General features: G+C 52.1%; 1 protein-coding gene across 1 annotated transcript in view; it reads right to left on the reverse strand.

The window, feature by feature from the left end:
* Positions 1-12,538: 12,538 nt before the first annotated feature.
* The window catches only part of tgfa (transforming growth factor, alpha), a 24,926-nt gene continuing 24,126 nt past the window's right edge, over positions 12,539-13,338 (reverse strand). Inside the window, exon 6 of the mRNA XM_048618593.1 lies at positions 12,539-12,928. Coding sequence (XP_048474550.1) covers positions 12,921-12,928 — 8 coding nt within the window. The 3' untranslated portion in view covers positions 12,539-12,920. The remainder of the gene's footprint in view (positions 12,929-13,338) is intronic.

A 13,338-nucleotide genomic window follows, 5' to 3' on the forward strand; every position in this document is an offset into this window, starting at 1 on the left:
AGAGAGGAGGAATGGGGGAGAGCGGATATAGAGGGGGAAAATAGTGAGGAGCAGATACGGAGAGAGGGGGAGAATGGGACAGAGCGGATGGGGGGGGTGGAGTAAGTGGAGAGTGTGGAGATGGAAAGGGGGGAAGTGGACACAGAGAGAGGGGGAGAATGGGGGAAGAGCGGATATGGGGTGGGGGGAGCAGACATGGAGAGAGAGACCCCATATGGCAGCACGATAACAAGGATGGGGATTTTCCAATGGAAATCTCGGGAGATCAGATTTCCTGGGAGCATGAGGTCCTTCTGCCAGTCGGGCCAGCACTGGCTCTTTGATGGGGCATCATTCTCGAGTACCAGTCTCCCAGCTGCGGCCCATATCCTTTATCCTGTGCTGTTGTGAATTACATTCTCTCGATCCATACAAAGCCACAGGCTTGCTGAAGGTTCAGCGTGCACGCACACGCACACACACCCTGGAGCCTCTCAGCTTTCTTCAAGACACCACACAGTTACTATGGTGCTGGGCCAAAGTGAACCATCTCCTGCTTCCAGGACAAACTGACACACACACACATACATACACAGCTCAAACCGTCAGCTCATGCCTTCCCAGGTATGTCCCCACATCCAACTCGCAACGGTGGGAAATCAAATCCCAAACAGCACACATTTCTGAAGAAGGGTCCAGACCCAAAACGTCAGCCTTCCTGCTCCTCTGATGCTGCCTGGCCTGCTGTGTTCCTCCAGCTCTACACCTTGTTATCTCAGCACACACAGCTGACGCTCCCACTGCAGTGCCAAGGGAGGACTGTGCTGGCAGAGGGTCAGCGCCAAGGGAGCACCAGAGGGTCAGCCACAATGCCAATGCTGGAAGGATTGAGGGTTGCTTTCCTTGGTGTTCTGGGGCGGGGTGGGGGTGGGGGGGCAGTGGTTGGTGTAAGGGAGTCAGGGATGGATTGGCTGTCCTCTGGGAGACAGGTGAATACAATTTAACCACCGTGAGACAAATAAGGTCCTGTCCCCAGCTCAGCCCACTGCCCACTGTCGGTACAGTGACCTTTACTGATGGTAATCCTCAACAAGCATCTAAATGGGGTAACCCAACAAATATCACACCGTGAGCTCTCTCAACACCCATCCTTAAGGCCGCTCCCTCGCTTTCGCAGCTATACATGGCCAAGCTCAATGAGACAGGTTCGCTTACCCCGTTGCCAAGGAACAACCATCCTGCGCGCTCTCCCCCAACAGAAGGATCACTTTGAGGACTCAACCCTCCAGCTTGGCCTTGTGGTGAGAGGGAGAAAGCGAAGATCCAGTGGGATCTGGTAACCTACCAGCCCGGTCAGGTCAAACACACAATCCTACCAATGAGAGTTGGCAATCCGCACACGCTCAGATGGCCCTCAGGCCTTGCCAACTCTGGTTGGACAGATCCCAGGAGGTTTCATCACATGGTCCTTGAGCTCCGCCAATCCAACTTCCTCGTTTGGCTCAGGGGTTTGGAATGACCTCACAAGGGCCCATGAAAGGAAATGAGAGAAAGAGGGCAGATATTGTTTTTATTGGAGGTATTGGAGGGCAGAGGGCTCAGCTCACCAAGGGGGTGCTCTGTTAGCCATGAGATTGTAGCCACTGCTCACTCCCTGCGTTGGGGGCAAGTTTTCCAAGACTTTGACTCTGTGTGTTGGAGATGAGAGCGCCCTCTGTTATCTTCTGTAACCCCAGCCAAGTGAGTTTCTCAAGCCGACGTTGTTTCCAAGCCAATGGGTCGCTCACTGACCCTGACCACGGACAGACCTTCCTTCGCTGTCCCCATACCCTCAAACAGCCCTCCCAGGCGGGCAGTCACAGAGGGAAATGCAACAGGCCATCAGTGCACAGCAAGATCCCACGCGCGTGCGAGAGAGCGCGCGCGCACACACACACAGAGCTGTGTGGCAATGATAAAATCAGTGGCTGTTAACAATGATAGTTGAAGGCTAACTGTTGGCATAATCAGAGAGGACCTGGCAGACCCAGTGAGGTGAGGTGAGATGAGACAGACAGTCCTTGATATCAAGGCTGCATTCCACTGGGTGTGGCATCAAGGAGCCCGAGCAAAACTGGAATCAATGGGTATCAGGGGGCAAACTCTCTGCTGGTTGGAGTCTGATCTGGAACATAGGAAGATGGTTGTGGTTGTTGAAGGTCAATCATCTCAGCTCCAGGACATCTCTGCAGGAGTTCCTCAGGGTAGTGTCCCTCGGCCCAACCATCTCCAGCTGCTTCATCGATGACCTTCCCTCCATCGTAAGGTCAGAAATGGGGAATGTTCGCCGATGATTGCACACTGTTCAAGCATCAAAAAAATTTTCTCACGAGCTCGCTCAGGGATGTTATGGTACACCTTCCAGAGCAGGTGAGAATTGAACCCCGGGCCTCCTGGCTCAGAGACAGGGATGCTACCACTGCACCACAAGATTCCCAAGCAGCCCATTTTCTTTCTCGTTTTACCTAGACGCACTCTCACACACAACGGAAGCTTCTTTTTTCCCAACTGGAGTGTCTTCTCATTGCATCTCTTCACCACCACTACCAGCTGAACTCATGTGAAACACCTTGGGGCTGCATGAAAGGCGCTACATCAATGCAGCTTGCTGTTGTCTGGGGTGGGGGCGTTGGTGGTTGATGGTTTTCCCGCCTCAGCCAATGGTTTTGTCTGGATCTTGGAAACGGGGCGCATCAGAGGAGCTCGGAAAGACTCTTGCTTTTGGATTGGCCAGTCACCTGGCAGTGTGATGGGGAGTGGCATGGCTTTGGGATCTTGCTGTGCACAGGCGGACTGTTGACCGTTCAGTGCAAGCAGACTGCATCTTGCGTTGTGGGGCAGACCAGGCCCACCTCCCTCTGTTTCTCCCTTTCTCAGACACTCGCAGTCGTTCACGCTGACACAGTGAGGTGCAGGCCACTTGGCCTGTCTGGCCTGTTCTGCCCTTCAGTGAGACTGCGGCTCACCCAATTTCAACCTTCACTCCCTGTCCCTACGTGCCCTGCTGGAGGCAGCAGGCTCTGTCCAGGTCCCACCTTCTGACAGCTCTGCCCACATTCCCAAAGTGGTCTATCATCAAGACTCCGTGACTCCAATGGTCCCACTTCTGTGGGATTTTTCCATTTCAAACTCCTGGTCCCCCTGGTCCCTCTACCATCGGGAAGCTGTGGGTGTGGGAGATGTGGAGAAAGGGGTGAGATGGGCTGAGCCAGCGGTGTTCCAAGAGGAAAGTGAACTCCAAATTGAGGGTTCTGCGTGGAAGTGGAGAGCGTGCTGTCTGTTTTATTACTCTCTCTGCTGGAGACTGAGAAACTGGAGAGTGGTTGGAATGAGACAGTTTGTGTGTGCCCACAAATGACAGGCAGAAACAATCTCCTCCTGACAGGAAAGGAGCTTTCTCAGAGTCCCTGACGCGCAGTTTTGAGGTGGTCGGGTTGATGTACAGATTTGTGAAAAAAAAAGGCCCAAAGGACTGCGGATGCTGGAAATGAGAAACAAAAACGGAAGTTGCTGGAAAAGCTCAGCAGGTCTGGCAGTGTCCGTGGAGAGAAATCAGAGTTAATGTTTCAGATCGAGTGACCCTTCCTCAGAACTGAGGAACAAGATTTGTAAAACTTTCTTAGAAACAGTCTGAGGAATATGACCTGATATTTCAGGAAAGACATTTGTGTGTGTATGTGTGTCTGTGTGAGTGTGTTGAGTGAATGTGTGTCTGTCTGTGTGTGTGTGCCTGTGTGTGTGTCTGTGTGTATGAGAGTGTGTGTTTGAGTGTGTGTATTGAGTATGAGTGTGTGTGTGTGCGTGTATCTGTGAGTGTGTGTTTGAGTGTGTGTTAAGTGAGTATGTGTATATGTGATTGTGTGTGTGAGAGTGTGTGTGTGTGTGTGTTGAATGAGTGTGTGTGTGTCGAGTGAGTGTGTGTGTGTGTGAGTGTGTTTGTTGAGTGTGTGTGTGTTGAGTATGAGTGTGAGTGTGTTGAGTGAGTGTGTGCGTGAGTGTGTGTTTGTTGAGTGAGTGTGTGTGCGTGTGTGAATGTGTGTGTGTGTGCATGTGTGTGTGCATGTGTGTGTGTGTGTGTGACTGTGTGTGTGTGAGTGTATGCATTGTGCCTCTGTGTGTCACTGTTATTAGTGTGTATCAGTGTCTGTCTCTCTCTGCATGGGCATGTGGGCAGTGGATGGCACTGCCATACCCTGAGTGGGCAAACCCCGAACCCCCAGTCTGCTGTCTCGATGGTGGAGCCTGAACTTCCTGACCACCCCACATGGTAACTCCACTTTCCCACACAGAGGGCTCTCAGGAGGGCCATGGAGAAGGACCATCCCCAACCCTTTCACAAACCTCCCCCTGTACACTCTCCCACCAACTCCCCTATTTCTCTTTCCCAGCCCTCACTCCCACCAAAGACAGGAGAGGTCAGGAGGCTTGGCCAATTCAGTCACCATTGTCCTGTGGTCGCCAGTGTTTAACACAGCAAGATCCCACCAACAGCAATGGGGCCATCAGTTATTGTGCCATTGATTGGGAGATAGATTGTGGACCCCGGGGTTGGGGAGAACTGGGATCAGCCTGAGAGGCCAGGCCAGGACTCGGATACCTCCGGTGGGGCTCAGGATGACCGACTACTGGAGGATTGTGGGTAAGATCACGAGCCCCCATCCCTGTTTCCATCGTCCTCAAAGGAATCCTCAAACAGGAGCTCTGCAATGGAGTCACATCAGCATCAAGCCAAAGCCTGGTGCCCAGTGTCTAATGCTGGGTTTTGTACCAGGTGGGGCCCACCATCCCGGAAGCTCTCTCACTGGAACACGCTTCCCTCCCATTGCTCCCTGTCAATGGACAGACCGGATCATGGCATGCAGGCAATCCGACCATATAGTACTGGATTGACAGCCTTATCCCCACCTCTGTGGGAGGGGTAGGGTTCGGGTGAGGGTTAGTCCTGCTCAGTTGAAAGAGGTTCTGGTTCTCTGCAGTGAGATGGAGCGTGTTGCAGGGGACCGATGGCTACAAGGAACAGGAACTGGTTCAGTGAAACGGCAATGGCCAGGACCCAGAAAGGACCCTTCCATCTCCATTGGAACCTCCGAGTGAGCTGCCTGAGTCTGCTCCCATACACTGTGCGGCACACCGAGCAGGACTGGGTAGAGCTAAACGTGACTGCGACTTCAACTCTTTCAGAACCATTCCCTTTCCGCAAGGAAGGGAGTGCAGAGGGTGGGGTCCCCATCGGTGCCGCACTGGGACAGGGAGTCTCTGATATGGGGACAGGGTGGGGCCCACAGCTAGTTCAAGGAGGCCCATCAGCCCATCATTCCCCTACATGTCGTTGGACCACCCACTGGAATCCCTGTCTCGCTGTGACATTGAGAAAGAGTCGAACCGAATGGACTTGAAGCATCTTGTCACCCGGCAGTGAATGTAATAGGCCTGAAACGTCAGCCTTCCTGCTCCTCTGATGCTGTTTGGCCTGCTGTGTTCATCCAGCTCTACACCTTGTTGTCTCAGATTCTCCAACATCTGCAGTTCCCGCTATCAGTGAATGTAATCTGCTTGTCATCTTTCAAATGGCCAGACCTGTTGCTGTGCGCGATTTTGCGGAAAGACTTTGAGCGGGCGATGGATAAGCAAGTCCCAACATTACTCAGGCTTGATCGGGCATCGTGAAGGGTTCTGGTGAGTTGGAGACCATCGGGTCACTCCATGTAAGACCAGAGGGACTGGGCTCCGTCCGGGTCTGCAATGAATCCCTGGGACAATCCCCCTGCCACCAGTACGCTCGCTGCAATCGCATACAAGTGGTCACTCTTTCCAAACAAACCACAACCTCCTTCCTGCTCCTGATGAGATGCCCTTAATTGGAGAGTCTCAAACGGAAACAGGAAATACTTCCTTTTCACGGTGCGTTTTCTTCACCCGAACCACCCCCACCCCCAGCAAAACCTCAGAGCAAGCCGCAATATGTCACAGCCACAAATAACACTAGGAGTACGCTCGCTGCTGTGGCAGATGCATGTGTCAAGCACAGCAGGATCCCGGCGGCTGAGGAGTAAATATCAGCCCAGAAACTGGCGAGAGCGTCCCTGTTTTCCTCAAGGCTAACCACAATATCATTCACCTGCGGTTCCAGGGGCGTTTCTTTCTCGTTTATTCATGGGGCATGGGTGTCGCTGGCTGGGCCCAGCATTTATTGCCCCGTCCCTAGCTGCCCCTCGAGGGGGTGGGGATGAGCTGCCTTCTTGAACCGCTGGCAGTCCATGTAGACCCACAGTGCCCTGGGGGGGGAGAATTCCAGGATCTGGACCCAATGGCAGTGAAGGAGTGGCGATATATTTCCAGGATGGGGAGTGGCTTGGAGGGGAACCTGCAGGGGGCGGTGTTCCCATGTATCTGCTGCCCCTTGTCCTTCTGGATGGATCTTGCAGATAGTGCATCTTGTAGATAGTACACACTGCTGCTACTGAGTATTAGTGGTGGAGGGAGTGGATGTTTGTGGATGTGGTCAGACTTCACATTGTTCCTAGTTGATGAGAAGCTGCTGATTCTGTTCCTTTCTTTGCTTCCTGTTGTATCTTTGGCCTTCTCGGAAGCGGATGCTCCCCCCAAGGCAATGGTTGTGGTCTGTGTATCTCCAGCTGGACCTCGATCACTTTGGCCCTCATGGTCAACCATCACAGCTCACATCCGGCCAAAGCCATTGCTTTCATCAGCTCCCTCAGCAAGGACACCATCTGCTCGCAGTCCACAAACACAGAACTTCCATCGGCTGACCCGTTTACAAACTCACTCTCGTTGCCTCACTCCCTGCCCACAGGCGATTCTTTCCAAAATATTCATTTCAGAATGAATCATGCTTTGTCATCTCCACAGTTAAAGAAGTTCTCAAGCAACAGGCATTATCTGACTTTAGTCACATTGGTGCTTTGGGGATCTCACTGTGTGTGGATGCCCTTCTGCCCAACCTACTCATGCCAGCCCTTCGAGCACACCATCCAGTTCGTCCCATTTTCCTTGAGGCCCTGTACATTTTTTACTGAAATGGTGACCTCAGGCAGTGAACGGGGTTTGGGGGGACAGGGGGTCTCTCAAGGCTGGAATGATAGGGATCACGTACAAGGTCCCAGACTGAGAGACTGTAGCTAGCATGCAGGATTGATAAGGGGGCGAGAGGGGCAAGGCCCTGGAGAGATCTGTGTCAAACTAAAGCCAGTCCGTGGGAACTGGGAGGATTGGAAGCCACTAGGTCTGGGAGAGGGTGGGAGAGGGAGCTGACAGAGCTGGTTCCGTGTTTCAATTCAGGAAGTGCAGTGTTGATCAAGGGGAGTTTCCACAGGAAGGGAGGAGGTGGGGAATATCTTGGAAGCACATCCTGGAGGCTGAGGGATTGGATGGACCTGGATAACGAGTCCCAGCGGTTGTTCCCAGTTCCACCCACGAAGCTGCTCACAGCATATTAAGTAAAGTCTTAGCCCCACACAGACCATGTTCATGATAAAAGCCTATTCTATCGCCTGAAAGTCAGTGAAGAGATTGCGATGTAAAGGTGTGTTAAGAGAGGAATGAGGGTTAAAAGAGATGGCACAATGCAGCATCATCCGTGCAAGCGATGGCCGAGTGGTACCATCGCTGGGCTGTGAATCCAGAAACCCAGATAATGCTCCAGGGACCTGGGTTCGAATCCCGCCACGGCAGATGGTGGAATTTGAATTCCACAAAATATCTGGAATTAAGAATCCGATGATGACCATGAATCCATTGCCGATTGTCAGGGGAAAAACCCCATTCTGTTCACTAATGCCCTTTCGGGAAGGAAACTGCCATCCTTACCTGGTCTGGCCTACATGTGACTCCAGACCCACAGCAATGTGGTTGGCTCTTAACTGCCCTCTGGGCTATTAGGGATGGGCACTAAATGCTGTCTAGCCAGCAACGCCCTCATCCTGTGAATAAGTTAAAAAAATAATAACAATAAGATCCGAAGTTCAGCAGTGTGTACCATTTACAAGATGCGCTGCAGGATTTCACCAAAGATCCTCAGACAGCACCTTCCAAACCCACAACCACTTCCATCTGGAAGGACAAGGGCAGCAGATACACGGGAACACCATCCCCTCTGAGCCACTCACTATCCTGACTTGGAAATATATCACCATTCCTTCACTGTGGCTGGGTCAAGATCCTGGAATTCCTTCCCTAAGGACATCATGGGTCCACCCACAGCGCAGGAACTGCAGCGGTTTGAGAAGGCAACAAGGGACGGGCAATAAATGCTGGGCCCATGAGTCAATAAAATGTTGAGGAACATAAAGTCAAAGCCTAACATGGGCCCGAATGTGAAGTAAGAACGAGTTGGCCAGGGTAGATGTTGTGGAAAGATTTCTGTTGCTGGGTGAGCCAAGGCCTCAGGGTTGTTATAAGTGTCAGAGAATCACCATGAAAACAAATCCAGTGGGAATGCTGCAGCAATGTGATCATCCAGAGAGTGGGGAGAAGGAGGAACTCACTCCCTTGGTCGGGGATTGTGAGTGAATCATGTCGATGTCTTTCAGAGGGAGCTGGGCATTGACAGGGAAAGGGACTGGAAGACAACCCTTTCGTCCCAGGAACTGACTGGGCGATCCTTCTCTGAACTGTCTCTCTCCCTGAAGCCTGAGGCGAAACCTGTGCGGAGAGCTCATCGTGTGGGCCTTACCACCAATGGGTGTGACTCTTTCCCGACTCCGTCGCTCTTGCGTGACGAGCCTGTCACAAAGCAAGGCAGCCAGTGTCTGAAATCACATGAATGCTGAGCTCGAACACGAGTGCTGCAACATGCATCCACCCTCGAGGGACACTGACCAGGGGCCAAAGAAACCCCACTCATCGTCCAGGGGCAGTGACAAATCCCATAGAGCCCACTGGGCAGGGAACTGGACAGTCTGGAGATCAGACATTGGGTAGGGGACTGAGCATGAACCAGGAGCTCCAACTGACAGAGAGCTAAACAAGCACCCCCTCTTACTGAACAGGAACGTTGATTTAGTTTCTCCAACCCTTTCACCGTCCGAAGTTGGACCAATCCTCAATACTCTTGTGGAATTCATGCCTTCTGTCACCCTCAATACTCAACCATTGGGTATGGTCCATATGGATGACCAATGTCCTCCAGGGAAGGAAACCTGCCATCCTTACCCAGTCTGGTTCTACACGTGACTCCAGACTCACAGCAATGTGGTTCACTCGGTACTGCCTCCCCAACCCCTGCAACGACCTTGGCAAGTCACCCCAGGCCAGGGCAACTGAGGATGGGAAACAAATGTTGTCCTAGTCAGTGATGCTCCCAGTCGGTTGAGACACCTCTCCACGTTGAGGGGGGGAAAACAGCTTCAGAAGGCTGAGATAACAAGGTGTGGAGCTGGATGAACACAGCAGGCCAAGCAGCATCAGAGGAGCAGGAAAGCTAACGTTTCAGGTCGAGACTCTTCTTCAGAAGGCTGTACCTTGGTGACGCAGCAGATGGGAATTTTGAGTGCAGCCCAGAGCCCCAGGCTACAGCAAGCCGAACGGATCTCGTCAGGACTCTGGAATCAATGAGCTCACTTGCCACTGAATTCCTCAGTAAGTAGCTTCAGGGCGAAAAATGCACAGAGAGAGAGAGAAAGAGACGCCCGCCCAGGAATGCAGCTTCCGTGTTACTGAAAGGTGAGGCCCAGCCCAAACTGACTCTCCCTTTAACTTTCACCTCTCACAGCTTGAGGGTGGGAGTCAGCGAGGGACGGGAGGGAGTCACGGGGCAGCAGAGATGGGGAGCGGGCTGGGAGCAGGAGAGGTGGGATTCCGCAGCAGGAGCAGTGATGGGATTGGAAGCGCTCACTCTCTTTCTCTGCCTGACGCTCCACACAGATGCCGCCGGAGTTTCTCCAGCTTTCCTTCTCGCTGCATCGTCAGCGTTTTGCTGTCGCTCGTGCCCCTTGCACAAGAGAGCAGACTGTCCTTTCTCCCCTGACCTTCCCCCTCCAGGGGTCTCAGTCTGAGGATTCGGGGTAGACCATTTGGGATGGAGATGAGGAGACATTTCTTCACCCAAAGAGCGGGGAGCCTGTGGAATTCATTACCACAGGGAAGTAGTTGATGCCAAAACATTGAATATAATCAAGGGGCAACTAGATATCGCACTTGGGGGCGAATGGGATCAGAGGTTATGGAGAGAAGGCAGGATTAGGCTATTGAGTTGAGATTAGGCTATTGATCAGCCATGATCATGAAGAATGGTGGAGCAGGCTCGAAGGGCAGAATGGCCTCCCTCCTGCTCCACTCGTCTGTTTCTATGTATCTGACTATTCGGTGGGGGTGGGGGTTGGTTGGTTGGTGGAGGAGAAGGGTGCTCCTGCCTTGCTCTGTTACACAAGGAGCTCCCCGCAGTGTCTGACCAGACAGGAGTTGTACTCTGCCTGTACAACTGCCTGTTGGCACACAGCGTTTTTGTGGCAGGGTAACTGCAGAGCTGTCAGCTGACAGGGTAACTAACCTTAACCATTCATTGGCATAGCCTGGGCTCCATGTGACTCCAGTCCCACAGCCGGGGGGGCCTGACTCGCTGAAGTGGCCGAGCCAGTGGATCGAACCCAGGGCTGGAGCCCGATGGGAAGGTGGATGGTCGTAACGGTGGGGTGAAGCATTCCATTCTAGCCAATGCCCACACATCCTGATGACGATGGTAAACCTTTGAGGTTGGTGTTTCATTTATAGAGACTGGGAGGCAGTAAGGAGCAAGGGCAGGGGGTAGTGGGCTGGGGGGGTCAAGTTGTACATTTCCAGGCACACACGGGTGTTGACCCCGTGTCCCGAACAGTGAACACTTCTCCCAGTCCATCAGCGTCACACACCATGACAATATCAGTACGTCTCAGAGCTGCCAACACTCTCTATCATCCTAACCAGCCTCTTCTTACACAGAACGGAGAACTGCACAGCCCAGGAACAGGTCCTTCGGCCCACAATGTTGTGCTGAATGTGAAGCCAAATTAAACTAATCCCTTCTGCCCACCCTTGGTCCCTATACCTTCATTCCTCGCATTTTGATGTGCTTGTATAGAAGTCCTTTAAAAGCCCCTATTGTATCTGCCCCTACCACCACCCCCCAGCAGTGTGTTCCAGATTCCTACAACTCTCTATGTAAAAAACTTGCCCCTCACGTCTCCTTTAAACTTTCTCCCTCTCACCTTAAATGCATGCTGTCTAGTATTAGACATTTCAATTCTGGGCAAAAAGATTCTGACTGTCAATGCGATCTGTGCATCTCATCATTTTATAGACTTCTATCAAGTCTCCCCTCAGCCTGCACCGCTCCAGAGAAAACAACCCGAGTTTCTCTCGCCTCTCCTTATAGCTCAAACCCTCTAATCCAGGCAGCATCCTGGTAAAGGGGTTAAAATTGTTTCAGAGATGGTAGGAACTGCATATGCTGGAGAATCTGAGATAACAAGGTGTAGAGCTGGATGAACACAGCAGGCCAAGCAGCATCAGAGGAGCAGGAAGGTTGATGTTTCGGGCCGAGACCCTTCTTCAGAAAAAGAAAAAGCATCCTGGTAAACCTCTTCTGCACCCTCTCCAAAGCCTCCACATCCTTCCTGTAATGTGGCGACCAGAATTGAATGCCATACTCTAATTGTGGCTGAACCAAAGTCTTATAAAGCTGCAACATGGCATGACAAAAACAGAGGGAATAGAAGCAGGAGTAGGCCATTCTGCCTCATGTCTGCCCCACCATGTAACAGGATCATGGCTGATGGTACCTCTTTGGTACCAGGAACTCATACCCCTCAACTCCCTGATGTTTCAGAAATCAGCATCTTCTTTTGAAATACTTACATTGATCTAGCCTCCACAACTGTCTGGGTCAGAGGATTCCTGATGTTCACAGCCCCCTGGGACAAGAAATTCCTTTGCCTCTCCGTTTTAAATGAGAGTTCCCCCTAATCCTGCTGCAGTGTCCCCTAGTTCAAGGCTCCCCCACTGGGTGGAAAAAATCTTATTAATATCTACCCTGTCAGAAACCCCCTCAGAATCTTACGTTTCTCAACAAGATTCCTCTGAACCCGAATGAATAAAGGCTGAAATGAGTTAGTCCTCGTGATAAGTCAACCCCTTCAGCCCAGGAATCTCTGGAGTGAATCTCTTTTGAGCTGTGTCCAATGTCAGTCCATCCTTTCTTAAACTCGGGACCTGAACTGGACTCAGGCGTAGCCTCGCCAACGCTTTGTCCTGTTTGGACAAGATGACATGGGGTCTCTTAAGTGCCGTGGTGAAGCGAAGGCTGGAGCTTGAGGGGTGCACAGCAAGATTCCACAAACATGGGTCAGTCAGTGGCACAATAATTCTGCGCCTCGAGAGCAAGTTGGGGCGGGGGGCGGTGGGTCTCTGATTTTTGTATCCAGGGGCCAGGGAAGCATGAGCAGACCCAGGGATCCCACTCTCCACTTGTTTTATTTTGAACAGAGCACAGCTTGGAACACAATATCAGGCGACAGATACGTGCGGATTTAAATAAAAAAAAATTTTATTTCACATCTCAGAAGTTTAAATAGTTTAACATATAATTTTGAGTTCTTCTCTGGTCCTTAAATATTCAAATAAATCCCACAGATACTTCTTGATAGCTTTAAATTACATTCTGTCACTCTCAGAGAGATGGCTTCACTTCAAGACTTCCATAAATTAATTGACAAAAAAAAAACGAACAAGCAACAGAATCCGGCAATAATACATAACGCTTTCCTTTCCGCTGTGTGCTCGGAATCGCAGTTGAGGCAGGAATGGTGTGGACAGGTGCGTGTCCCAGTGCTCAGGCACAGCAGAGGGACAGGGAGAGGGAGGTGGGCCGAGGTCAGACGCGGCCTGTACCTGGTGTTGAGCAGCTTCCTTCATACTCCTGTCCGATACACAAAGAGAGATCCGTTCAGATCGACACCGCGATTGGTTAATGTGACCACGACAGACCGGATCCGGGCTCTTCCCGCTGGGAATGTGACTCTGAGAGATCGAGTCCGGACTCTCCCGCTGGGAATGTGACCCAGATAGACCGGGTCCGGGCTCTCCCGCTGGGAATGTGACCCAGATAGACAGGGTCCGGACACTCCCGCTGGGAATGTGACCCAGATAGACCGGGTCCGGGCTCTCCCGCTGGGAATGTGACCCAGATAGACATGGTCCGGACTCTCCCGCTGGGAATGTGACCCTGGGAGACTGGATCCGGGCTCTCCCGCTGGGAACGTGACCCTGACAGACTGGATCTAGACTCTCCCGCTGGGAATGTGACCCAGATAGACAGGGTCCGGACAC

Source organism: Rhincodon typus, chromosome 40, assembly GCF_021869965.1.
Source record: "Rhincodon typus isolate 14 chromosome 40, sRhiTyp1.1, whole genome shotgun sequence".
NCBI lineage: Eukaryota > Metazoa > Chordata > Chondrichthyes > Orectolobiformes > Rhincodontidae > Rhincodon > Rhincodon typus.